General features: G+C 37.6%; 1 protein-coding gene across 1 annotated transcript; it reads left to right on the top strand.

The window, feature by feature from the left end:
* On the top strand, positions 1–26,358 carry hcn4l (hyperpolarization activated cyclic nucleotide-gated potassium channel 4l; the record flags this gene model as incomplete). Its single annotated transcript, XM_079414175.1, has 8 exons — positions 1–659; positions 9,924–10,347; positions 11,870–12,031; positions 14,074–14,292; positions 17,756–17,902; positions 17,997–18,237; positions 21,466–21,630; positions 24,809–26,358. The coding sequence occupies 8 exons, from the start codon at positions 1–3 to the stop codon at positions 26,356–26,358; spliced, it is 3,567 nt and encodes a 1,188-aa protein (XP_079270301.1).
* Positions 26,359–27,165: the final 807 nt, after the last annotated feature.

Below are 27,165 nucleotides of genomic sequence, written 5' to 3'. Positions count from 1 at the left end.
ATGGATAGGGTGCATTCTTCCATGCGCAAACGGCTCTATAGCTTGCCACATCAATTTGGACACAAGGGTGCTATGACTCGAGACGGCGAAGACAGCGACAAGGACACTCGGAGGAAAAGTGTCAAGATGAAGCATCTTCCCTCACCCTCCTCCACGGGGAGCTCTAAAGGTGTCAGCGAGGCCAAGAGCGGAGACGCGGAGACCGATGTGGGGAGACCCTTCAGAACCAACGTGAACGGCGACTGCCGGAGATTCAGAGGCAGCCTCTCTTCCATCACCAGTCGGCATGCCCCAGATGCGGATTTGGCGGAGCAGAGGTGCCTCATCGGGGATGCGAGCCCCGAGGACGACGGTCCCTTGGAGCAACCCGGACCTGGAGAGAGCCAGGGCGCGCAGGGCGACCGCGGCGACGGGGCACAACAGGCGCCCTCTGAAGAACAGTCGAGTTTCGTAAAGTTGGAAGGTATCGATCAAATCATGCCTGACGATGAACGGCTGTACCAGACGGGCTTTATGCACAGGCAGTTTGGCGCGATGCTTCAACCGGGGGTCAACAAGTTCTCGCTTCGAATGTTCGGGAGCGAGAAGGCGGTGGAGCGCGAGCAGGAACGGGTCAAATCTGCAGGCTTTTGGATCATTCACCCATACAGTGACTTCAGGTAATCCCATGTCTAATTATCGGCTATGCAAATGTTCCCACTGCCATCAGGCCTCCAGTAAGGAGCTCTCCAACATTAAATGATTCTATGCTTTGCTCACATGTCTGAGCAGATTAAGTACAGCCCATTTTTTTTCTTTTCATGGTTTTGTTTTTAAAAACGTTTTTTTCTCTGTGTCCTTGAGTTTGCTGAGGATATTAAAATCAGGCCCGTGCTGTTGCATTCCCTAACCTCACCTGGTCATATCACCTCTTTCCTATGTGAATGACATTGATACCATCCACAAATTGCAAGGGCAAACAGTGTCACCAACGCCAGCTGTCTAGGAGTTTCTGTGACTGTTTTACATTCATTGGTTGAAACTTTCACTGCACCAGCCACAAAAGTCAAGCGTAATCTCTCGCTTTACTGCATAGAAATAAGTCACACAATCATATTTAGCCCCTGTTCTCATGTTTTCACTCAAACAGAGCTGTCCGTTTTTGCACAGGCTGGGAAATAGGGTGATCAAAATGGGTTAACATGATGACGGGCATTATTGGGAGCAAACATCAGAGAGGATTACGACAACACAATTTATTTAATGGCACTCTGGTCCGAGTTGGAGGGGGCAGTACTAACAGTCAGGTAGCTGAAATGGACCACATGGCCTTCACACAGTCAGGACTATGTGCTTCTAATGAGAGATTGGCACATTGTTTTGGATATCAGTCGAAATAAATGATGTGAGATCAGGGTCATACAGTGCAAAGGAGGACAATGTTGAATCAACACCATTCTGTCATCATTCACTCACCCTCAGGTCACCTGTATGACTTTCTTTCTTCACAGAAGATATTTGAAATAACTGCATTTGTCCATTCAGTGAAAGTCAATGGGGTCCCAATGAAATCATTTTTGTGTTTTGTTTGGACCCCATTGACTTCCACTGTATTTGGCAAAAAAACAACCAAATATATTTTCAAAAGATCTTTTTTTTGTTTCTTTGTTTGTTTGTTCCACATATAAAATGAAGTCACACAGGTTTGAAATGACATAAGGATGAGTAAATGATGACAGAATTTTCTTTTTTGTTTTGTTTGTTTGTTTGTTTGTTTGTTTGAACTACACTGTTAAAAAATAAAAAAAAATAAAAATAAAAGTTGAGCCAACTTAAAATTTTAAGGAAACCAACTAGGGATGCACCGATACCGCTTTTTCAAGTACTTACCCGATATGATACTTTTATTTTTGGTACTTGCCGATACCGAGTACCGATACTGATATTTTCATTGCATTTGTACATTTTTAAAATATTGGGTACAGAAACCAAAAGAGTATGTATAATGTTAATTGGTTAACTTCATTTATCAAATAAATACAGTCAAACCAAAAAATTTTCAAACACCTTTAAAATTTCTCACATTATCACGGTTTATTCGCTATAGTTTAGAAAATGGTAATAAAATATGACAAGAACTCAGAGTAAAACTGTGTCTGAACAAATTCAGCTTGATAATGTCAGATAACTTTGATACATAATGGATTACAATCAACCAGAAATGATTCAGACAGCTGTTAGTATGACAATATTTACACTATCAATACTCTGTCGGGCCACCCTTAGCCTTAATGACAGCCTGTAGTCTCCTGGGCATGCTGGAAACCAGGTTCATGCAAACCTGAACTTCAGTTTTTTCCCAGACTCGGTCTGAATAATTTCAACGTGCGCACGTATTTGTACTGGTGCAGAATGAGAGGGACAAGTACAGAACATAGCGCATAAGCTGTTAGTTTCACTTTCGCCAGAATGTCGTGCATGCTTAAGCTTGAAAATAAATGATGGTTTATAGTGAATACCCCTATAAATGGTCTTATATTTACAATTTAGTTTTAAGCCAAATGATGCGTGTGCCAAGTGAGCCAACATCAATAAAGATTCAGTACCAACTTCAGTAGATTTTTGAGTTCTCTCAACTTATTTTTGTAGGCGTTTCTCAACTTTTTGTTGTTTAAACTTAAAACAACAAGTTGAGAAAACTCAAAAATCTGCTGAAGCTGGTTCAGAATTTCAGTCTTTCTTCTAATAATTTTAACATTTAATTCAGTGTCACTTGTTTAATTCTGTTTAATTATTTGTCATTATGTTTAATTACTTGTCAAATTTACTAGCTATTTCTTAGTGAAAATGTTTTTTTCCCCGGTGCACTTGAAAAAAATGGAACAATTTTCACTCAGAAATTGTTAGTAAATCACAATTAATTACAAAGAAAAGGCAGTGAATAAAACATGAAAATGTTCAACTAGAAAGAGTAAAATTGTATTTTTTATGCTCCAATAATATTTGTTTTGATAATCATTTTTACAGTGTAGAAAAATGGAAAAGATACTGCTAAATCTGCCAGCACATTATCTGTTGTATTTCATTCACCCCTAATATACAGGACAAATCAATATGTAATTCAAAATATGAGTAAAACTCATATAGAAAAAGATTAATACGGAAACTCATATTCATACAAACACAGTACGTTGGACCCTTTTTTTTTTCTTTTTTTTACAGATTTTCTTAGAATATTTCCCTTTAATATTTCCTGGCAAAAGTTTTACTAAAACCATCCAAAATGCTGGATCTGTTAACTCAAACTTCAGTTTTGTGACTATATATAAAATGAATGTTATTTCAGGAAGCATCTAGACCTGTTGAGTACCAAATGACCACAGCAGCAGGTGATTTGTAAAGTTTCACCTGTCACAAGAGTTACCATCCTTAGTCGTCTGGCATTTTCAGGTGTCATTTTCACATTTGCCCTTGTCTCCTTCCTCTTGCACTTGCTTCATCCCTCTCTCCCCGTGCTCTCTGACCTTCCTCCCCTCAGCACTGTTAGGGAAGGGGATGGGTGATGCAGGGACTTCCATTTGCTGATTGCATCACCTGGTTTGATGCAGAAAACGAGAAGAGAGTGTCAGAATGTGGATGAAGGCTGTTGAGAGGGGGGTGGAAGGTTAGCATCAGTGTTCAAGGGGTTCTGGAATAAGGGAAGCAAAGAGACGTGCTTTTTTTAATGAATCACCAAAGAGCAGCTCTGTTCTGCAGCGCATTTGGAAAGAGTAGGAAACATAATTTTCTGCTAAACAATATGGTGCATCACATCATTTCTCCATTAGCTGAACATGAAAGCAGTGCTCTCTCACAGAGCTAAACATTTCCGTCTATCATTTAGAGCAGTGGAGTCGCGTAAGCAAACATATCAGCCTGTTTATTAAATTATAGACTAAACGTATTACTTCAATGAATGTGAATTTCTGTGATATGCTTAATCAATAGGTGTTTCTTCAATGTTTTGCACTTTTGTGTCTTAGAGGTCAAGTTTTAGTCAAACTAATATATTTGTGTTTTAATTTATTTTAGCCATTTTATAACAACTTTTGAAGGATCATGAAACATAACAGCAGATGTTCTATTTTAAATATGTAACAAAATAATGTCACATATTTTTCTGAATATTAGGAGAAACGTGTTTATGGTTTATGATTTTTTTATCCATTTTGTTACAGTTTAAAAGTGTCTATATAAAATCTGAATTTTTATTAATAAAAAACAGCATCTTACAACAGCTTTGATAACAGTTACATAAAAGATATCTGAAGCTTTCATTTAGAAGAGAGAGAAAAAAAACTACGAAATCTGATAGTTATACTAAAATAAATATAACTTTAACAAATTATTAAAATGTCAGCCAACACACGCAAACATGCATTCATACAATATCATACAGACACAAATACACTAGAATATCACCTATTTACTGGGATTTGTTTGAAATATTTCTTCATAATATTATAAATAAATTGCTTTTGTCCTTCATAAAAATCTGAATTGTGACTGGTTGAGTTCTGGAGAAACGTATTACGTCATTAGATTCTCCACACTAGGAACACAATACGCGAGTGCAAAACAGAGAAAAATACAAAAACGCACAGCGTTCAGAATAGCGATTTCTGTGTACAACACTTCACATTGTTTGTTTTTTTCTGAACATATTTCACGTATATTATGACCCTCTATCACACAATAATAACAGTAAATTACCGTAAATCACTGGAACGATTTGACCGGTAAATACAAAAATGTGCTGTTCACACAGGCAACACTATTCTGTCTTTTCTACGGTACACACACATCCATTTAAAAATACTGGTAATTCTGTAACATCATTAATCAGAAATTACCTCTTAACGACTGTGCCTCCCGGCGTTGTTTCTGTAAACACGGAGGGGTATACGCGATCAGTGCTTTTGTTGATGTTTTCATTTTTGTGTCAAACGTACACATTCCTGCAGTGCTTTAGGTCCAGAGACATTGTATTACACGACTTCAAACTGAACTACACAGCGTGGAGTAAATGCGTCAAAATGTTATGATTGTCCCAGAGTAGACATCCTACATTAGCGCATTCTGATCTTGCTCATACCAGTAATCTCGTTCTGCGTTCACGCACAGCATCATTCCAGTAGTTTACAGGTAATGTTACAACTTAGCTTACTGGTAAATTACCAGAACAAATTTACAGGTATTTTTGAAAAGGTCCTGTTCACACATACAGTAATATCTTAACTGTAATTTACCACTAATTTACCAGTAAAGACTGTATGTGTGAAAGGGACTTATGTAATTGTATTGTAAATGGAAAACAGTGATGAAACCCAAAGATTGAAGAATAACGGAGTAACTACAGTAAAGTAACTACATGCTTTTATTCCCCATGCTTTAAACTGTGTGCTAGTCTGAGTAGTTCTGGTAAAAGTGATGAAGATGTTTTAAATGTTCTTCTTCAGTTTTTATTTTTACATTTTTTAATGAAAACTCATTTGATAGGTTCATAATAGCATTGTGTCTCATGATAAAGCGGATGTTTGAGAGTTTGTGGTCATACGGTGATATTTTTGAAATGCAGCAGAGGGCCCTGTTTCTTTCATCTCTATAGTTGTAGATCTTGGTTGAGTTCACTTTCTAAAGGCCAAAAATGCCAAAAGTGACAATAGTTAAAGAAACAGCATTAAGGCCTTCTGAATTGAGTTGATTCTTTTGCATGACGGCGGCATGACAGCCACCCAAGTGAATCATGGCAATAGTCTTGCATAAACCTATTATTATGTACCCAACACATTAGCTTTCTGCAGGGGACTCGAGCGGCCAGAGCGACTGGTTGAGCTGTGGTGCAGAGCGTTCGGATGATGGCTAGATCTGGTGAGTAGAGTTGACACAGATTCCACTGAGAGATCATCACAATTGGAGGGATGGGGATTGGGAAAGACAATTAGGACTCATAATATGCTAAGCAGCAACAGATAGAGAAGGAGAATAGAGAGTGTATTTTTGGCAGATTGTAACAGAAAGCTGATTATTGCAAAGGCTTTTGTTTGGATGAAATGTGTTCCCTCTGCTGTCATTTAACAGTGGCTCTCGTCTGTTAGTTGATTTTTAGCCTAAATAGGGTGGTTAAAGATCCACACAACTTCAAAATGAAGGGGAATCACAATTTACACACAAACCAGATACCTTTTTGCAGAACTATCTTCACTTTTCCAAGCTTTCTCAAGTTCTTACCCACTGGTGTCCATTTTATATTGCAAATGATATTGAATAATGCCTATTGTGGTTCCTAGTGTATGTTCTTATGATATATCATGTGAATTGAGAAGAGAATAATGTCTATAATGTGGTTACAGTGATACTATGGTTGATGTGATAGATATTGGCTATTCTCAATACAATTACTGCTCTGGTAACAGAGTGGGTTGACAGTTGCATATCCATATTGCATTTACAGTATAGACATTAATATAGATATGATGGAAGCTTACAGGCTATAATATAATCCGGAGATTAAGTGGACCAAGAAAATGCTGTGATGTGATGTGATGTGATATGATTAGATTACTAAATAATTGGTAGGCCCAGACAGAATCTGTTTTATTGTTGTTGTTTTCATTCATTTTCTGCACTGATTATTATATATATTGCTTAATTTATTTATTTTAATTATTCATTGAAATAATTCATTATTCACTACATTTATTTAGTTGTTGAACTTCTCTTGGTATCAGTGTGCCGCCTTTAGTCCTTGCATAAGAGTATGGTACAAACAGTTCAGCACATGTTGCTGTAAAATGTATTCTTTTGCCTGCTTTGACCACTGGAGCATCTGTCCAAGGGTAAATGTCAATGGCAAATCCTTTATAATCTGAAAACTGTCTGGAAATAATCTGGCAGATTTAGTGACACTTCCTATAGATGGTTTGTTCTTGTTTAATCTCCTCCAAAGCTCATTTCAAGCAATGTAAAATAGAGCGCTGCAATGCAGAAGTAGTATTTTTTCCATTTGGTTAAACCCAGATTTTATATTACATATAAAAGTAGTTATTTAACATATATGTGATTAGAGTATTAACTTGCCAGAAAAGAAGCAGATATAATATAATATTAGCATTATTTGGATTCTATTCCTGATGTATTACAGTAAGTTTGAGTGGGACATATCATAAGGCTCATCTTTCATTTATTTAATTTATTTTAAATTAGCTGGTTTTGCTAGTTTTAGCTATTTTGTATTAGTTAATAATAATCCAGTAATTGTAGCAATTTTGTAGAAATGGTCAAATGGCAATTTTCACCTGAGATTTGAAGCCAAATTACAGGGGGGTAAAAATGACTTTAGAAAGACCATGGCAGCATCATTATTGTATTTTTACACAGAGATTGACAGGTCTGTTAGTAAAATCAGTCAGAGTTTGTGCGCTTTAACTCAAAAAGTATTAAAGGTATGTCAATATTCCTTTAGATACTGGTTCTTAACCAATTTATCATTTGGACTCTTCATTTTTAAGGCCCTATATGGTTTAACAGAGAATTTTAACAGAGATGCCTTCATGAGTAAATGACATTTTTCACAAATTCAGTGGTCAAAAACCAAATGTGGGTCACTTTGCTTACAGTGAAGTCTTTTTAATGTTAAAGAGGAATGGCTGATGAAGAAATATTGTTTAAACTTGGAATGTATCTCGTTTCTCTCTATCAAAACAATTGCAAAGAACAGATGTTTGAGTGTCATAAATAGTCTTTTCCCAAAGTTTGCGTGCCTGTAACTTAAGAACTATTAAAGATACTGTCTCTCAATATCCTATGAGATTTTACTTCTTGAATTAGATTCTTGGATTCTGATGCAAAGCCATTTAATATTTTGGCTTTATTCTTCATTTATGCATTTCTTTGACCAGAAACAAAATATCAAAATGAAACTTTTTAGCCTCTGAGGACCTCTGGTTGATTTGACATGGAATGGCCCAGTTCTTTTCATATGTTTATGGTTGTTTATGCTAATATGATTGCAGATAACAGTAACCTTCAGTCATGATCCAATACTGTGTGAGATCATGGTTAATCTGCTTTTTATTATTTCTGCAGTCATTTCAGAAGCAATTTGTTAGTGAAGAAAACACAGTGACCTATTTATACACAAATATAAGGGCCTAAAATCGAATCGAGTGTTTTTTTCTTGTCTGTGGTGTCAAACAACACTTAATCCCACTGGACAACTCTGAAATGCTGAGAGCCTCGTTCTCTCTTTTCAATCCATACCGAGCTGGATGGTTTATCAACCCTCTGTGTGATCGATTTCTGCTTAATTACAACTCAGCAGCAAAGGACTGGAATCTAGTAACCAACAAGCTCTCTACCACGGTATAAATGAAGAAGGCTAATCCACAACTTCAGATTTTGGTGTAGCACGTGGGGAAAAGAGCCAGGCAAATACTGTAAAGCAGCATGAAATATTAGTAGCATTATTGAATGTTTCACACAACCAAAAAAGGCTCATTTTGGTATGTCAGGGCCAACGGGTAATTAATGCTGCGTTCAGCAATTATGGCGGCTTGTTTTTGTGTAAATGTTTCACCCAGCAGATCTTTTATTGATGAAATGGCGGTCTTGCCAGAGGTCTCCTGGATGTCTTCCAGCCCCTTTCATTTACATACGTACAACATATCCAATTACCAAACAGGGAACTCATCCATAAACGAGAAGTAATAGCCCAAACAGACAGGCGGCCATTTCCAGCGTCAGTCAGGGGCTGAGCTCATGAAGCGTTCTCAAGAATTAGTGTTTCTGATTACAGACTTCATAATACTTATTTTGAGGAAATGATGGAAGACGATTACATTCATGCATTTGGCAGACGCATTTATCCAAAGCTACTAACTGCTTGTAAGGCATGCATCTTATCAATTATATTTCCTGGGAATTGAACCCGTGACCTTGGTGTTGCTAGCGCATCAGTTTAGCTTCAGAACTGGTTGGTCTTAAATATGCCATTGTTTCTTTTTGAACCCTTACACAAATAGATTTAAAAGGTGTTTCAGGAAGTATAATAATGTGAATTTTAATTTGATATTTCTGTCATTTAAGTATTTTTTATTTATTAAGTATATTTTAGTATTATTTATATTCTATAATACCATTTTGTAATATTTTGAAATAGATTTATATCTTCAGCTTTCATTTTAGTTTAAGTTTTAGTCATTTTGTTATGTACATTTGTCATTGTTTCATTCACACACACACACACACACATATATTTAATTTTAATTTATTAAGTTTAAATTTTTGTCATTTTAGTACTTGAACTTATTTTAGTTAGTTAAAAGCAACACTTCATTTATGTTTTTCATTGTTATATTTTAAGTTTCTAATTTTATATATTTTATTTCATTTCAGCTTTATCTCAATTACTGAAAGTGATTTTAAATAGTCTTTGTTTTAGTTAAAAACAAGACATAATATGGTAAATAATTAATTTTAAAAAATATATTTAGTGATAATGTTAATTATTTACTATTGTTTTCATAAAATACAAATGTGTAATGTTTATGTATTTAATTATGTTAATTAATAATTGTAATTAATAATGATAATAATAATTATATTATGATATAAAAAATATATTTATAGTATTTATTACTATTATTAGTTAGTCATTAATAATTATTATTGATATTCATTATTTACTATTATTATATCTATAAATAAATGTATTATCCAGTTTTCTAACTGTTCAGCTAAAAATATTTCTGTACATGGGTCTCTGTAAAACAGAATTTTAAGAAGAAGCACCTCATTGTAATTTATCTTTAATTGCCTTTATTGGTTAATGGTTTCAAAGGTCATGCAGACTCTTCTGTTCCAAAGGCATTAAATAAACACTTTGTCCATTTTATGTCGTCCAGGTTCTACTGGGACCTGATCATGCTCCTGTTGATGGTGGGCAACCTGATCATCATCCCCGTAGGCATCACCTTCTTTAAAGACGAACACACCCCCGCCTGGATAGTCTTTAACGTGGTCTCTGACACGTTCTTCCTGGTTGACCTGGTGCTGAACTTCCGCACGGGGATCGTCAAAGAAGACAGCACAGAAATCATTCTGGACCCTCAGCAGATCAAGGTGAAGTATCTTCGGAGCTGGTTTGCTGTGGATTTCATCTCCTCCATCCCTGTGGATTACATCTTCCTCATTGTGGAGACACGCATCGACTCGGACTTCTACAAGACAGCACGAGCGTTGAGGATTGTGCGTTTCACTAAAATACTCAGTCTGCTTCGGCTGCTGAGATTGTCCAGACTCATTAGATACATCCACCAATGGGAGGAGGTAAGATGCACCTCTATAGACCGTTAGATTGTAATATGTGAATGTTGAAAAGGAAATGAACTGTGATATGAACCTTGTTTGATATTCCTGTACCAATAATGGAGCTGCCCATGGTTTCTTTTGGTGGTCCTGAAGCAATATTTCTGTCAAACAAATATACTCATTCCTCATAACCACATTTCTAACTGTAATATAAACCATATAAACCAGACTTAAAATGAAAATTCTGCCATCGTTTACTCACCCTTGTGTTGTTTCAGAAATTACTGAGGAATGGGGATTTGGGCTATTGTAGTCTAAAATGACAAAAAATATAAAAGCACCATAGAAGTAAGAAAAAATTGCTTATTTAATTGTATACACTAATGTTAAAAAGTTTGGGTCAGTAGAATTGTTTTTCTTGAAAGGAATTAAAGTTTTTATTCAGCAAGGATGCATTAAATTGACCAAAAGTGACATTAAAGACATTTATAATGTTACAAAAGACTTCTATTTCAAATAAATGCTGTTCATTTGAACTTTCTGTTAATCAAAGAATCCTGAAATAAATGAATCACGGTTAAACAGCAAAAACCATTTTCAAACTTGATAATATTAATGTTTCTTGAGCAGCAAATCTACTTAACAGAATGATTTCTGAAGGACACTGAAGACTGGAGTAATGATGCTTTGCAATCACAGGAATAAATTACATTTGAAAATGTATTCAAATAGAAACAATATTGCAGTTTTTACTGGTGAACATAAAAGACAATGTGGCACCTTTAGGTTTGAAACAAGCTAAAATAAATGCACACGTTGGCAGACATTTCATTTTGGATGGACTGTTCTTCTAATTACCTCTAAAATCATAGGGAAATGATTGGTAACAGATAACAGTGAGGATGTTCTAGGACCAACAATGGAGCTGATCCAAGAACACATCCTACTTGTTAAAATCAATTATAGACAGAAGGTCACATTAACTTCTCAGTCGTATCTGAAACTCAGCGACTGCTTTGCCATCACGTGGATTTAATTTGAGCTCTGCCAAAGAATAGCAGCTTCTAAATCAAGCAGCAATTAGCCACGATTACAGGCAGCAATGTGTTACTCAACCTAACCATTGTTTGTCCATGGCAAAGTTAAAAGCGTGCACCATGACCCTTTAATTGCTTCGATCCCTCAACCTTACGAGTTAACGGAAATCTATTGGATTCCGCACTTTAATTACTGCTATTTGGGAACGCCGCCTTTTTTTCCACTGAGAGGGGGGGGGGGGGGGGGGGGGGGGTACATCGGTGCCGTTATGGATTGTGGGTAACATCAGCCTCTTGTTTGGCCTCCCACTGATCTCCTAGGAACTATTAGTGACATTAGCAGAAGAGATACAGTACCTTATGTAATACTCCACAAGCCCAACGTTTTGCTACTAAAAACCAGCTTAAGGACAATGTGGCCTAGAACTGAGTGAGGATTAAATCTTAATTGTGACCCAAAGCGGCATATTCTAGTTCACATCTCTGACCTCTTTTCCTTTTAGATTTTTCACATGACCTATGACCTGGCTAGTGCCATGGTGCGCATTGTGAATCTCATTGGAATGATGTTGTTGCTGTGCCACTGGGACGGATGCTTGCAGTTTCTGGTGCCCATGCTGCAGGATTTCCCTTCAGACTGCTGGGTGGCCAAAAACAAAATGGTGGTAAGTTTGGAGGTCCGATCCGTGTCTGTTTTCTCTTTATTTTCCATTGGCACAGCTCCCAATGATTAATTAACCCCAACATCCACATTTTCAGGTTATTCTGAAAAAAAACCCCTGAAAATATAAATGCAGCAAGATAGAATAGCTGTTTATATTGCTACAAAACAGAATAAATGACCCAGATGGAACATTTTGAATTATAGCAAGCTGTTTCCACCTCAGAGTTCAAAAAAGTTATGAGATTAAGTTTACAGTAAGAATTAAAGAGTCATTTTGAGTCACAATTACAAGAAACAAAGGCACAATGGCAAGATAAAAGTTGCATTGTGATATAAAGTTGGTATTAAAAGAAATAGTCACAATTGTAAAATATAGTCCAATTGTAAGATATGAATCGCAATTATGACACCATGAAGTGGAAATTATGTGCTGTCAGATTTTGTGATATAAACCACATTGTAAATATAAAGTTGCAATTATAAGAATTACATTGAAGAGATATAAAGTCAGAGTTAAAGGAACTAGTTGCAGTTCTGAGATGTTAAGTCAAATTGCAGTATACAAAAAGACAGATTATGACATATAAAATCAGATTTTGCGATATAAATATAAATCACACTGTGAAATATAAAATTGTAAATACAAGAAACAAAAGTCACAATTACAAGTAACAAAGTTACAATGGCAAGCCACATTGTAAAGTATAGAATCACAATTGGGAGATATAAAGTCAGAGTTAAAAGAAATATATGTAATTTTGAGATCAAATTCCAAGTTATAAAGTCAAATTGTGAGATATAAAGTCACAATTACAAGTAACAAAGGCAGAAGATACAATTGGGAAATATAAAGTCAAATTTCAAGATAAAAAGCCGCATTATGGCATGAAGTCAGAAATTTGAGAAATTAAGTGGCAATTATCAGATAAAAAGTCAGATTATGCAATATAGGGTTACATTGCGAAATATAAAGTCACAATTATGAGAAGTTTAATTTACAGAAGCAAAAGTTATCGTTATGAGAAATATGAGTCGAAAAGTTATCGTTATGAGAAACACGACAGCAAGATAAAAAGTCATTATGAAATATAAAGTCACAACTGGGCAATGCAAAGTCGTAAATTAAAAGAAAAAAAAATTAAAAGAAAAAGTTGCAGTATTGAGATATAAAGTGACTTGTCACAGTATAAAGCTGCATTGTGAAATAGTTGAAATTACAACAAAGTCGAAATTATGAGAAACAAATTTGTGATCACAAGAAATTGTTGTAATTATGAAAAATAGTCCAATTGTGAGACAGAAAGCCACATTGTAATATATAAAGTCAGAATTATGACAAAAAAAGTCAATTACTATAAACAACGTTGCAATTGTGAGATACCAAGTTGTAATTACTTTTACATTTTTTTACTCTGAGGGTGAAACGGGCAAACCTATTGAACTGATATTGGTAAAAGTAATATTTTTGATTGAAATTAGGCCAGCTGCATCATATCCTGGACCTGCATGATAAGTATTTGGCCCAAAAGTGCCAGGCCGAGTGACTCATTTTACAAAAAGACGAACACTGTCCGTGACTATGCTTATTAGCATTTGTAAAACAGTACCTTCTGCTTTCCTCCATCTTCTCATATCAAGAAAGCGCATGCAGAGTTCGTAATGACCCTCCTGCTAAAGGACGTGATATTTCCCTTTCTCTCTCTCTCTGGCCTTTACTCCGGCTCCGTCTGAGTCCTGTCAGAAATATATAGAAACACTGTCACTTTTCTTCCAGTCTAACACTCTCTCGCACTCTTTCTCTCACATTCTGTCATTCGCGATGCTATTTTCTCTCCTCTCACTCTCATTGGTCCTTACCTTTGTCCCTTCACAACACGTTTTGTCCCTCTTTTACCGTCTCTTCTATTTCTTTTGCTCTCTATCACAATTGCCGTCTTTCATGCTCGTAATTATATTCATGCTTTAATTTGGGTTCTTTTTTATCTTTATCTTTTCCCCGCTTTCTCTTTCCATGTATCCCTCCCTTTCTCTCTGTCCTCACAGAATGACACATGGGGTCAGCAGTACTCTTACGCCCTGTTTAAGGCTATGAGCCACATGCTGTGTATCGGGTATGGCATGTACCCTCCTGTGGGCATGACGGATGTGTGGCTGACCATCCTCAGCATGATCGTGGGTGCAACCTGCTATGCCATGTTTGTGGGCCACGCCACCGCCCTCATTCAGTCACTGGACTCCTCACGCAGACAGTACCAGGAGAAGGTTAGTGAAAAAAGAGGAGGTGATGAAATCAGGCTAAAGTGTGGATATTCTCATGCATTGTGATGTTAAAATAAGTGTTTTGTGTTTTATTACAGAATAATCTAATGAGAGGGAGCTTGGGGAAATTTCTTCACTCATAATTAAGCTAATGATGATACATATTCTGCTCAGTAAAATGTGTGCTTTTATCATCAAATATTGAGGAATATTATTTGAGGATTTATTTTGGGATGTCTGAAATTTTAATGCCTTTGTAACCTACTTCCTATCAATCTTATCTGATGGTTAAAAGTTGCTAATGGTGTTACTGGAAATTACCATTTTATCATGGCTCTGAAGTCAGGGACCATTGTAACAGTATTTATAATTACTTAGTTCATAGTTATGAAGTAAAAAAAAAATATATATATAAAATTATTTAAAAAAGGAAAAATATATATGTAATATATATAATCTTAAAATATAATATTTAGTAATATTATATGTTGTTAAATAATTAATTGCTAAATAATATCCAGTTGCATAAATTATAATACATGAATATTAATTATATAATTTACATTTGTATATGTGCACATATTTACATATAAAAGTAGTATAATGTAATATATAAAGTACAATTGGGGGTCATAAAGTATTTCTGATAAAAAATATAGTAAGAACAGTAATATTGTGAAATATTATAATCATTTAAAGTAACTTATTTGTGATTGAAAATGTAAAAATTAAAAATGTGCAAAATTGACTTAAGTCTTCAATGTCGCATGATCCTTCAGAAATGATTATAATTTGAAACATTTCTTATTATTATTATCAATGTTAAAAATGTTTGTTTTGCCTAATATTTTTGTGGAAACCATAGTACATTTTTTTCAGGATTTTTTGATGAACAGAAAGTTCAGAAGAACAGCATTTATTTGAAATATAAATATTTAAATATTATAATTTACTGAACCTTGCTTAATAAAAGTACTAATTTATTGTAAAGATATCTTACTAACCTCAAACTTGTACATATTGTATTATTATATTATATTGATTTTGCATTTAAGTTTTAAATATATAACTGTTTATTAAACTAAATGATGACAGGTAGGTTAGTAGTAGTTAAAATGTTACAACTGTCTTCTATATTTCTTTTATAGTTGTAGAACGTATATACTAGTGGATAAACCCCAAAAATACAATCTTCACTGGCAAGCCAGCAATTAAGGCAAAGATCATTTTAATGAGGGTGGGCAGCTGCCGTTTCCCACTTTGTTGAGCATTGTAAAGATTTCCCAGCAGACGAAATTTGTTCACTCCGAGATCCGAGAACGCCTTTGAAGTCCTGTTTAAAAATAGAAAAACCAGGGTCGCATGCAGACGAGCGAAGAGAAAAAGGAAAACGATGAGGGTTCGTGAGTTTTGGGCGGTTTGCGAGTCGTGGAGGTTTCTGACCTCTGCAGTGATCGATACGTGGTTTTATCGTGTCTGTAAGTGTGCTTGAGTGGTAATTGAACTGTTGTCATTTTCTATGAGAAGAAAATACAAGTGCTTTGACCTCTGCTGTGTTAAAAAATTCAGCCCGACTGCGGTTGTCGTGGCAACTTGCATTGTTGATACAGAAGCGCGTATTGATGTGAGGTTTCCTCCTCTTTCCTCTAAAAACGATGCAGTGTTTGCAGCGAGTGTTTTGTTTTCTTGAAAGCTGAATGCATGAAGGCCAACGCTTTTGATTATGGTTTCACAGTACATAATTTACAGTTCCTCTCCACATCTGTTCGAGAGGGTTTTGAAGACACAAACACAAGGAGAGAGAGAGAGAAAGATTTGTTTAGGGAGAGTTCAACAGGGATAAAAATGTCTGAAGTTGTCAATTTGTCCTGTTAACTTAGCTGCCGATTTCATTACCTGCTGTATTTGGGCTTCCACACCACTCTCCTCAGTGTCAATGCGATTACCAGCATCCATTTCCAGCAAAAGGACGAATCCCAATGACACACTTTTTTTACCGACACCATGAGTCATGCTCGCCTTATGCTGGCATTTCGGCGAGCGACTTCACACCCTCGCCGGGCTCCGCAGTTGAAACCTAACTGTATAGCGTGACATTATTTCCTGTTGTTTGAACTCCTCCTGCTGGCTTTGTCCCCTGCCCTTGAATATGATAATAGAAGAGCCACTCAGAGAGACCGAGGAGATGTTCACAGCTGACATGGCAGGAACATTAGCATGTGGTGAAGGGCACATTGGAACCGGCTACCGTCGACAGCCGAGACAGGAGTCCATGGAAGCGGGAGAGAGAAAGCAAAATGGCTAGTGACAGAACAAAGTTTATTAGAAAGGACAGCAGAGGCATAACGTCGCCGAGCCGCAGTGCTGCAGACGCTCTCTGCCGGTTTCAGAGACACGAATGAAATAACAAAGAGACAGTACAGTAGGATCGTGGGTAAAATAAACCCCTATCAATACTGTACGTCCTTCCTTGAAGTGAAAGAGACAGGCTTGGAGAGCGGGACAAACAGAAAGACAATGATAAATGGGGAGATGGCCACTGATGTGAAAATCCTGCCGAGCTTTGCAAATGGAGCCTGGGAAGGCTGCTGTAAATATGGAGCCGGACAGATACACTGACCGAGCTATTGTTTTACAGGACATTTAGTCAATATTTATTTATCGGTAGCTGTGTAGTTAGACACAACACCTCAGGGTCTACGGACGGTTTAAAGCCTATTCACACCTAATTATAAAATCATACATGATTACTAAGAGCTTCTTTGTTCCAAGTACAAAAATAATGGAAAGTGATCCTTTAAAAAAGAAGAGACAGTTCCATTGTAAGGTGATGGTGTCATATATCATATAATATCACAGTACTTTGACATATACTACTACAGTAATGAATAATTACCCTATTTGTACCATTGTGCATATGCAAATTATGATGTTAGAAAGGTTCATTTAATTTATTTATTTTGTGATAATGAACACATTTTTTTATTTGGAAACTAGGTCATTCTTTATTTTTGCACAAGGGTCAGGTGACAATTAGATTCTTAGATTTGGTTTAGAAACAGTCTTTGATTTGGCATTAATCCTAAAATTCTACTGGATAATCTAAGAACAGGATAAACTGGAATTTCTCTGTTTGATCTATCTATCTATCTATCTATCTATCTATCTATCTATCTATCTATCTATCTATCTATCTATCTATCTATCTATCTATCTATCTATCTATCTATCTATCTATCTATCTATCTATCTATCTATCTATCTATCTATCTATCTATCTTCTTGATGTAATTTGGTTTCATATTTGATCCCCCCTAGGGTCTTTAAAAATGGTTTCAAATGATTATAGAAATCTCATGAACATTTCGGTCCACATTCCTCTGGAATTTTTTTGACTATTGTTGCTGAACATGTAGATTAATATGTAATATTCAGGTTGATAACAGTGTATATGTCATTTGTACAGTATAAGCAGGTGGAGCAGTACATGTCGTTCCACAAACTTCCTGCAGACATGCGGCAGAGGATTCATGATTACTATGAGCATCGCTATCAGGGGAAGATGTTCGACGAGGAGAGCATTCTGGGAGAACTGAACGAACCACTCAGAGAGGTTAGTGGTAACATATAAGCCAGTTAGTGTATACATTCATTGCGTAGCGAACAGTTCTGTCCACTTACAGTATGTTGACGTTTTTCGTTTACAGGAAATCATCAGTTTTAACTGTCGAAAGCTTGTGGCTACCATGCCGTTGTTCGCCAACGCGGATCCCAACTTTGTGACCTCCATGCTCACCAAGTTGCGTTTCGAGGTGTTCCAGCCAGGAGATTACATTATCAAAGAGGGGACCGTCGGCAAGAAGATGTATTTCATCCAACATGGTGTACTAACTGTTCTGACGAAAGGTAGCAAAGAGACAAAGATCTCAGATGGGTCTTACTTTGGAGGTAAGAAAACACTGATATTGTTGGATTGGATGGTTTGATGCAGCTTTCATTTGATTCTTTTTTTATTATTCTTTAAGGCAGATTCTTTTAGAAGCTAATGCGGATGAATTGGCATTTAAGTTGCAGCAAATAAGTTTGTGTTTTTATTAGAGAGGTTTTATGTGTTTAATGTTCAGGCTGGTACCGCCATGTTCTTCAGTGTTATCGGCTGGTTCTCCCAGGGAACCAAATCAGTGAATGGCCACGCTTTTGGAGCTTGGGGAAATTCCTCACCCAGCATAAGTTAACCATTCATGAAATTAATTTCCCTCACAAGATTGAGGAAGGAGGGGAAGATAACAGTTTGAGTTGAGCCTTGTCATCAGAGGTTGTTCACAGCAGTTTTTCTCATTACCATTGTACGAATCCACATAGATTTACTTTTCTTTTTTTTTTTTTTTGTCTTGTACATTTTCTGTTTTTAATTTTGCCATTTATGAAGGCATAATTTATATGTTGTCCATTATTAAATGCCTTTTAAATGGCAAAAATACAATTTATTCACATTATAGTTTACCTTGTATGCAAATAGTGAGACTACCAAACAAATCAACACGCTCAATTTTCTGAAGAAAATGAGGGTGATGCAAATATTTTGAAACAAATTATACACCACCTGGTCTCCGAATGCAAGGCTAGCTCTTTCCTGGCGTTCTTTGCCATTATAAACTCTATTACTGTCTCCTGTGTGATTCTGGGATCACAACTAAGTAGTTTGTGCTATCAGTGAGCTGCAGATTTAGTCAAGAGAAAAAATGCCATCATATTTTCCCCCAAAAAAAACCTTTCCTCCTGCCCAGGCTCGTTTGAGGTCATTACATGTTCAACAAGCCGCTCATAATCTCTTTTCTCATAAACCCTGTGTGAAAGTGCAGAAAGGAGGAGCAGGCTGGATTCTGGCCTAGTACTGAGCTCACCCAGTCCCCATATGTCATCTGTTCTTTCTCTTGTTAATCTGGTTAAGATGAGAAAACAATACTAGTACTACACACCGCAAAGTATATGCTGTATACTGTCCACTATTTTCCTATTTTAAAAAAAATAGAATGTGAAACAGTGCACAAAATTTTATATGCCATTCAAAATTTGAGGTCAGTGTGATTTATTTTTAAAGAAGCAAGGATGCATTCAATTGATCAAAATTTACAGCAAAGACAGTCATTTATATTTCAAATAAATGCTATTCTTGCCCTTCTTCTGAACTGTCTATTTACCAGAGAATCTTGAAAAAAAATTCACAGTTTCCACAAAAATATTAAGCAGAAAAACTGTTTTCAGCACTGATAAACAAAAAAAAAGTTTCTTGAGCTGCTAATCAGCATATCTGACTGATTTCTGAAGGATCGTGTGACAATGAAGACTGGAGTAATTCAGTTATTCCAATTACTAGGAAATCACAGCAGCTATATCATGGCATTATATGATTGCTATACTTTTATACACCATGAAATATGAATATGAGATTCATATTTAATGGTATATGAAAGAATAGCAATGGAAAGCCTCATAATAAAGTAAAAAAAAAAAAAAACAATTGGTATTACTATGGTAATGTGTTCAAAACCATGTTGTCTTTGAATTTTTATGCACCATGTCATTGATACTTTATTTGTATTTCTCCATCTTCCCCAACCCTCACGCCACCCTACTCCCCCCATTCCACCTCAGGATGTGTGCTAGTGAGTGTGTGTGCTCTGATGGAGTGGTTCTTGGCAGCATGTTCTTTATGACTCTGGCCATGACGACTAGACATAGAGAAAAAGAGAATGAGAATAATCTGTACAGCCTCCTCTACACCTCTGTCTTTCCCAAACAACACCACTTTATCTTTCAGATTCTTGAAGGTCCAAAAGTACCTTGTTTATCCCCATAGTGTTTTTATTTTTCAGTACCTATCATTAATATCAGCTGCACACATGCAAGCATGAAAAAATATCTTAGTAATTTCGAAAGCGTTATAACCTGTTATAATTGAAATATAACACTTAAAGACTGTCACACAACCAAAGTTCTACTGTTTAAGATGGCTATTACATTAATCGGTAGTAAGAAGGACTATTTTAAAAATGTCCTTACTACATTTCTGGGCCTTGAACGTATCAGTTGTGTTTCTGTCTATGGAGGGTCAGAAAGCCCTCGAATGTCATCAAAAATATCTTAATTTGTGTTATGAAGATGAAGGTATTACGGGTTTGGAACAACATGAGGGTGAGTAATTAATGGCAGAATTTTCATTTTTGGGTGAACTATCCCTTTAAATAAATGTTCTTACTACCTAACCAATCAATGAAATAGCTGTCTTGAGCAGTAAAACTTTGTTTCTGTGACAGTCTGACTGCCAAAATGAACCTGAGCACATGCTACATGTGTTATCCAATCAGAATTCAAATCAGAATATTTGAATTAGGTTTATTAATAAGTAAGTGTCATTGCTTGTTATAAGACATTACTAGATTTATGCTTAAAGCAAGAAAAAAGCAGCTTTAACTGTACAATTTCCATAAAGTTGTACAGAGAATCATGCAAATTCACTTCTTTAGCTGTTAAAATATGGTATGAACTAGTCAGTGAACTTTTGGGAAAACAGTAAAACTGTATTTCTTAGGTGCGAAGGCGAGATACTGACTGGGAACACCCAATTACCACATTAGTGTTGACAGTCCCCTGTGTCCTCTCCTCAGACCTCCTGCTTGTCTGTCGCTTAGAAATTTCCTCCGCATTTGAGATAGAGCTTTTACTCTGTGATCTGACTGGACAGATGATGGCTGAGCACAACTCTAAGCTGTCAAAATGGTATTTTAATGCTCTGGGTACAGATTAAAAAAAGACCATTCAAAAAAGCAACCTCAAAGTATATAAAGTCTAAGTCACTGCATTTACAACAAGTATATTTAATTCATGGTTCCCACTATTGTGAATTTATGCACATATTAATAGTGCTGGAGTGCTCTAAATTTAGGCTGAAGAAACATTTATGTTTAATGCTCAGTTAGGGGCTGGATACTAGGGTATACCCATTCATACATTCATTTATTTACGCTTCATTTTATTATTTATATACATAAACGTACATATATAAACTTGTAAAATTGTACATGTTCTTTCCGTATTGTTGCTCTTACAAGAAGAGTAAGATACATGTTCTTGCCATGTGGCTTTCACTTTGCTCATGTTGCAAAATGTCCACAGAGATCTGTTTGCTGACTCGAGGCAGAAGAACAGCCAGCGTAAGAGCAGACACATACTGTCGTCTGTACTCGCTCTCTGTGGACCATTTCAACGAGGTGTTGGAGGAGTACCCCATGATGCGACGCGCCTTTGAGACTGTAGCCCTCGATCGGCTTGACCGCATAGGTGAGAGCTGTCAGTTCAATAGGCTTATGTTTTTCACAGCTGCTCTGAGATGTCCTTGAAGAGTGGAGAGTTTAAGTTTATGTGGTCGCATCTTATCCTTTGCTTTTATTGTAATTTTTTAAAGTTTGAAATCAACATAAATTGCAGTTTGCAACTCTTTTTACTTTCATAATGTGATGTATTATAACTGAAACAGTATATTTAATGAGAAAATGTTGTCTATTAGTTAACTTAATCAAACAACGGCTGTGAAAATGTTTTAATTACCCCATGATTTGCTCACCCTCAAGCCATCGTAGGTGTATATGAATTTCTTCTTTCAGACAAATACAATCGGAGTTATATTAAAAAATGTCCTGGCTCTTCCAAGTTTTATAATGGCAGTGAATGAAGGTCGAGATTTTGAAGCTCAAAAAAGTGCATCAATCCTTCATAAGAAGTGCTCCACATGGCTCCAGGGGTTTAATAAAGGCCTTCTGAAGCAAATCTATGCATTTGTGTAAGAAAAACATCCATATTTAAAACTTTATAAACCATAATCTCTACCTTCCGCTAACTGTCGTACACGTTTTCACGAGAGAGTGATCTCACCAGATGACATAGGCGTAACATAGCTCCGGTGAGACGAATACGGAAACGAGTGAAAAACAAAACAGCAGTCACGAATTAGAAGTACAAAACCAGGATTTGTAAAGAAAAATGTCAGAAGATTCGATATAAACCAGGAGAATGGTTTTCCTTTGCTGTAAACAAAACTTGGTTCTTGCAAGACTATCATATTCGGAGTTTACACCTACGTCATCCGCTGGAACGTCACTCTCTTGTGAACGCGCGTACAACAGTTAGCGGAACAGTTACAGTTGATAAACTTTTAAATATGGATATTTTTCTTACACAAATGCATCGGTTTGCATTAGAAGGCCTTTATTAACCCCCCAAAGCCGTGTGGAGCACTTTTTATGATGGATGGTCGCACTTTATTTTGCTTCAAAATCTTGACCACCATTCACTGTCATCAAATGTATCTCCTAATTTTGTACGTTTGCCCACTAACAAAGAAATGATCAGTCTATAATGTTAATGGTAGGTTTATTTGAACAGTGAGAGACAGAATAACAACAAGAAAAATTCAGAAAACGCATTTAAAAAAAGTTATAAATTGATTTGCATTTTAATGAGTGAAAGAAGTATTTGACCCCTTCGCAAAACATGACTTAGTACTTGGTGGCAAAACCCTTGTTGGCAATCACAGAGGTCAGACGTTTCTTTTAGTTGGCCACCAGGTTTGCACACACCTCAGGAGGGATTTTGTCCCACTCCTCTTTGCAGATCCTCTCCAAGTCATTAAGGTTTTGAGGCTGATGTTTGGCAACTCGAACCTTCAGCTCCTTCCACAGATGTTCTATGGGATTAAGGTCTGGAGACCGACTAGGCCACTCCAGGACCTTAATGAGCTTCTTCTTGAGCCACTCCTTTGTTGCCTTGGCCGTGTGTTTTGGGTCATTTTCATGCTGGAATACCCATCCACGACACATTTTCAATGCCCTGGTTGACTTCAGCGCCCTGGCCCCGACGGTACATGGCCCCGTCCATCTTCCCTTTGATGCGGTGCAGTTGTTCTGTCCCCTTAGCAGAAAAACACCCCCAAAGCATAATGTTTCCACCTCCATGTTTGACAGTGGAGATTGTGTTCTTGGGGTCATAGGCAGCATTCCTCCTCCTCCAAACATGGTGAGTTGAGTTGATGCCAAAGAGCTCGATTTTGGTCTCATCTGACCACAACACTCTCAGCCAGTTCTCCTCTGAATCATTCAGATGTTCATTGGCAAACTTCAGACGATCCTGTACATGTGCTTTCTTGAGCAGGGGGACCTTGCAGGCGCTGCAGGATTTCAGTCCTTCACGGTGTAGTTTGTTACCAATTGTTTTCTTGGTGATTATGGTCCCAGCTGCCTTGAGATCATTGACAAGATCCTCCCGTGTAGTTCTGGGCTGATTCCTCACCGCTCTCATGATCATTGAAACTCCACAAGGTGAGATCTTGCATGGAGCACCAGACCGAGGGAGATTGACAGTTATTTTGTGTTTCTTCCATTTGAGAATAATCACACCAACTGTTGTCACCTTCTCACCAAGCTGCTTGGCGATGGTCTTGTAGCCGCACAACCTGATATTGCTGAGTGCGACATGTTCCTGGGTCAACATCTTTGTTGACCCTGGAACAACATTGTGATTAACCAATCAGATTTCAAGAACCAGTTTATAATTTTTGTGAAGTTTAGGATTACAATCAGTGTTTGGTGCCTGTGCATCAGTGTAATTCATCTATCAGTTCCTCTGATTTTAGGGATTACTCATGGGTAAGGTTAGGTTTAGGTGTAGGAATATGGTTAAGATTATATTTTTGGATTAAAATGTTGCTCCAGGGTCAACAAAATATGTTGACCCAGGAACACGTCTAACTCGGCAATATCAGGACGTGCCTTGTAGCCCATTCCAGCCTTGTGTAGGTCTACAATCTTGTCCCTGACATCCTTGGACAGCTCTTTGGTCTTGGCCATGGTGGAGAGTTTGGAATCTGATTGATTGATTGCTTCTGTGGACAGGTGTCTTTTATACAGGTAACAAACTGAGATTAGGAGCACTCCCTTTAAGAGAGTGCTCCTAATCTCAGCTCGTTACCTGTATAAAAGACACCTGGGAGCCAGAAATCTTGCTGATTGATAGGGGATCAAATACTTATTTCACTCATTAAAATGCAAATCAATTTTTAACTTTTTTAAATACGTTTTTCTGGATTTTTTTGCTGTTATTCTGGCTCTCACTGTTCAAATAAACCAACCATTAAAATTATAGACTGATCATTTCTTTGTCAGTGGGCAAACGTACAAAATCAGCAGGGGATCAAATATTTTTCCCCCACTCTATGTAGTTCACAATAAGATATAGAGTTCACAATAAGACAGTAAATTTGGTCAGTTTTGATTTTAATGTTGATAAGGCATGTAAGGTTAATATTTTAATAATTTAAATAATATTTGTTTAATAGCATCATTTAAAATCAAACAAACATGTTAATTTTCCCAGCCTTACGTGTTGACATGTTTAAAGCTTAAATCAAAATACATTCTTGAGTTTATTATCCATGCATTCCTGTCTTCCTTTTATGTCCTCACAGGAAAACGGAACTCTGTACTCCAGCACAAGGTCCAACGGGATCTCAATTCCGGAGTTCTGAATTACCAAGAAAATGAGATCATCCAGCAGATTGTACAGCATGACAGGGATATGGCTCATTGTGCCCACCTCATGCAGACATCTTCTTCAGCTCCTCACCCAGCACCGACTCCATCTTCTCACACCCCCGTCATATGGGCACCTCTTATTCAGGCTCCTCTACAAGCTGCGGCAGCCACCACTTCAGTCGCCATTGCCCTAACTCGCCACCCCCATTTGCCCCATACCCTCTTCCGACCCCCTGTCCCGCTGCTTGGCTCTCTAAAAGACCAACCAGGATATGTAAAAAGGTTCCCAACTGCACTTTCGAGTGCTGCTGCATTTGGTGGCTCCTCCTCAACCAGCTCGCAGTTCAGCTCTTGTATAGAGACCCCAATTCTGGACACACTCAGGGCCGAGAGGTCATCTACCTCCACACCTCCGCCACCATCCTCCAGCTCTCTGCCATCCACCATCACAACAACAGTCACCACCACCACCTCCAACATCACAGAGTCTTCCTTCTACCCCCATAGACCCCTTGCCTCCCATGGGTCCAAAGACTTCAGTATTGCCCAGCTTCATTCTCAACCACAACTTCCTCAGGCCTCTTTCCCCAGCATTGCCGCATCACTTCCTGGGTTCTTCCAACAAGGAGCAATTGGAGGAGAGGCTGTCCAGCTTGCAGTTCCCCCTGCGTCCACCCTTACTCCTTTGATTGCGCATTCAATAAGTCCCATCCTGACCCAACTGCATTCAGCTAAGCCAAATCCTCAACAAACAAAACCAATTCAAGATTTGAATAAAGTTGCAAGGACAGCCTCTCAGTCTCCTATAACAGAGTCCCCTGTCCGCCCCAGGAGCATAATTGAACAAGTCCAGAGTCCAACAAGTGTCCTGTCTCAACACGCTCAGATTGGTCTACAGTCTGATGTTCTTTCCCACCTTTCCCAAGAACCATCTGCTCTTGCTTCCCTTGCACAATATGGGTCCGGAAATGCATCCCCATGTAGCACACCTTCAGCCTGGAGCCCAACATGCCAGAGTCCTACAGTGGAGAAGATGAGAATGTCCGTGCACAGCCACCCTGCTAGCATCTCTGGATCTCAAAGCTCACTCCTAACCCCTCAGACACTCTTGCCACCGCCACCTCAACCAAGAGAAAGGGGTGGATCTCTAGTTGACCTACCTTCCCAAGACTTAAGCAACATTTCCATGTCTCTCCCCACCCCAGGACTACCTGAAAAGTCCAAGCCGGTTGGAAGAGGACCACAACCACCGGACTTATCCCATCACAGAGGATCTGCTTCAGGTTACTCACCGCTCCCGTCGCCCCCTCCCCTTATGAAACCATTTAGCTCAATACCCGGTCACTTTGTCCTATCAAGACAAACTTCCAAGTTGTCTATAACTCAGACTGGATCCTCAGGTGGGTCACCAGCCCATGGATCTAGTAACAGGTCCACCCCTGGGACTCCAAGCTTGCACCCCAAACTCCCATCGAACTTGTGAGAATGGATTGCACCCTCCTACAATGAGTGAGCAACGTTTTTAATACGTCAAAGACACTGACATTTCTCACCAGAGAAGGAGGGTGTATGTTCATCGACTTGGATTTCTATCGGTCCAATGACTTCCCTATTTGTAATGCCAAAAGAAGGAATGGACTAACAAAACTGACAGAAGAATGAAGGTGTGACTTAAATTTGTCTTCCAAGTTCTGTCAGTATTTTTTGCAATATTATTATCTGATGATAAGACTGTATAGGGATATGCAAATTATGACTTCCAAAAAAACAAACAAAAAAAACAAAAAAGTTACTTCAAAGTAATAATTCTAAAGGATGTATGTATGTTTGTGATTGTGTGTGTGTGTGTGTGTGTGTGCGAGCGATTGCTATTGTCATGTTATAATAGTGTGCTCTTTTTAAAGGAGGGAATTATGCTGGGTCAGGGAAGCAAAGCTACATTCGTCGCACTTCATCAGTCGGGCATCATCTGTCACTGTGAAAGAACACGCCGTACAGGTCTCTCTGGGCAGGTGGCACAGATACTATATACACACAGGTGCACAGAAACATTCACACATGCACAAACAAACCTAGCCCTCAACATCCCAATTATCTAGACCTAATATGATCTTTCCGCTAGACCTTGACCCCATACATACCTCCTTGCTGACGAAGAGGTACTGCTCAGTATCTATGGCCTTTCCTTTTTGTAACAATACTGCCTTAGTGTCTGGACACCAGGGAACAACACCCTCACTTCCACAAGAGAACCGAGAATATTAAGAATGTTTTGCAATCATTTTGTATG

Source organism: Barbus barbus (genome assembly GCF_936440315.1).
Source record: "Barbus barbus genome assembly, chromosome: 50".
Lineage (NCBI taxonomy): Eukaryota > Metazoa > Chordata > Actinopteri > Cypriniformes > Cyprinidae > Barbus > Barbus barbus.
The sequence above is the reverse complement of the archived record's forward strand: the minus strand, read 5'-3'. Positions and strand labels throughout refer to the sequence as shown.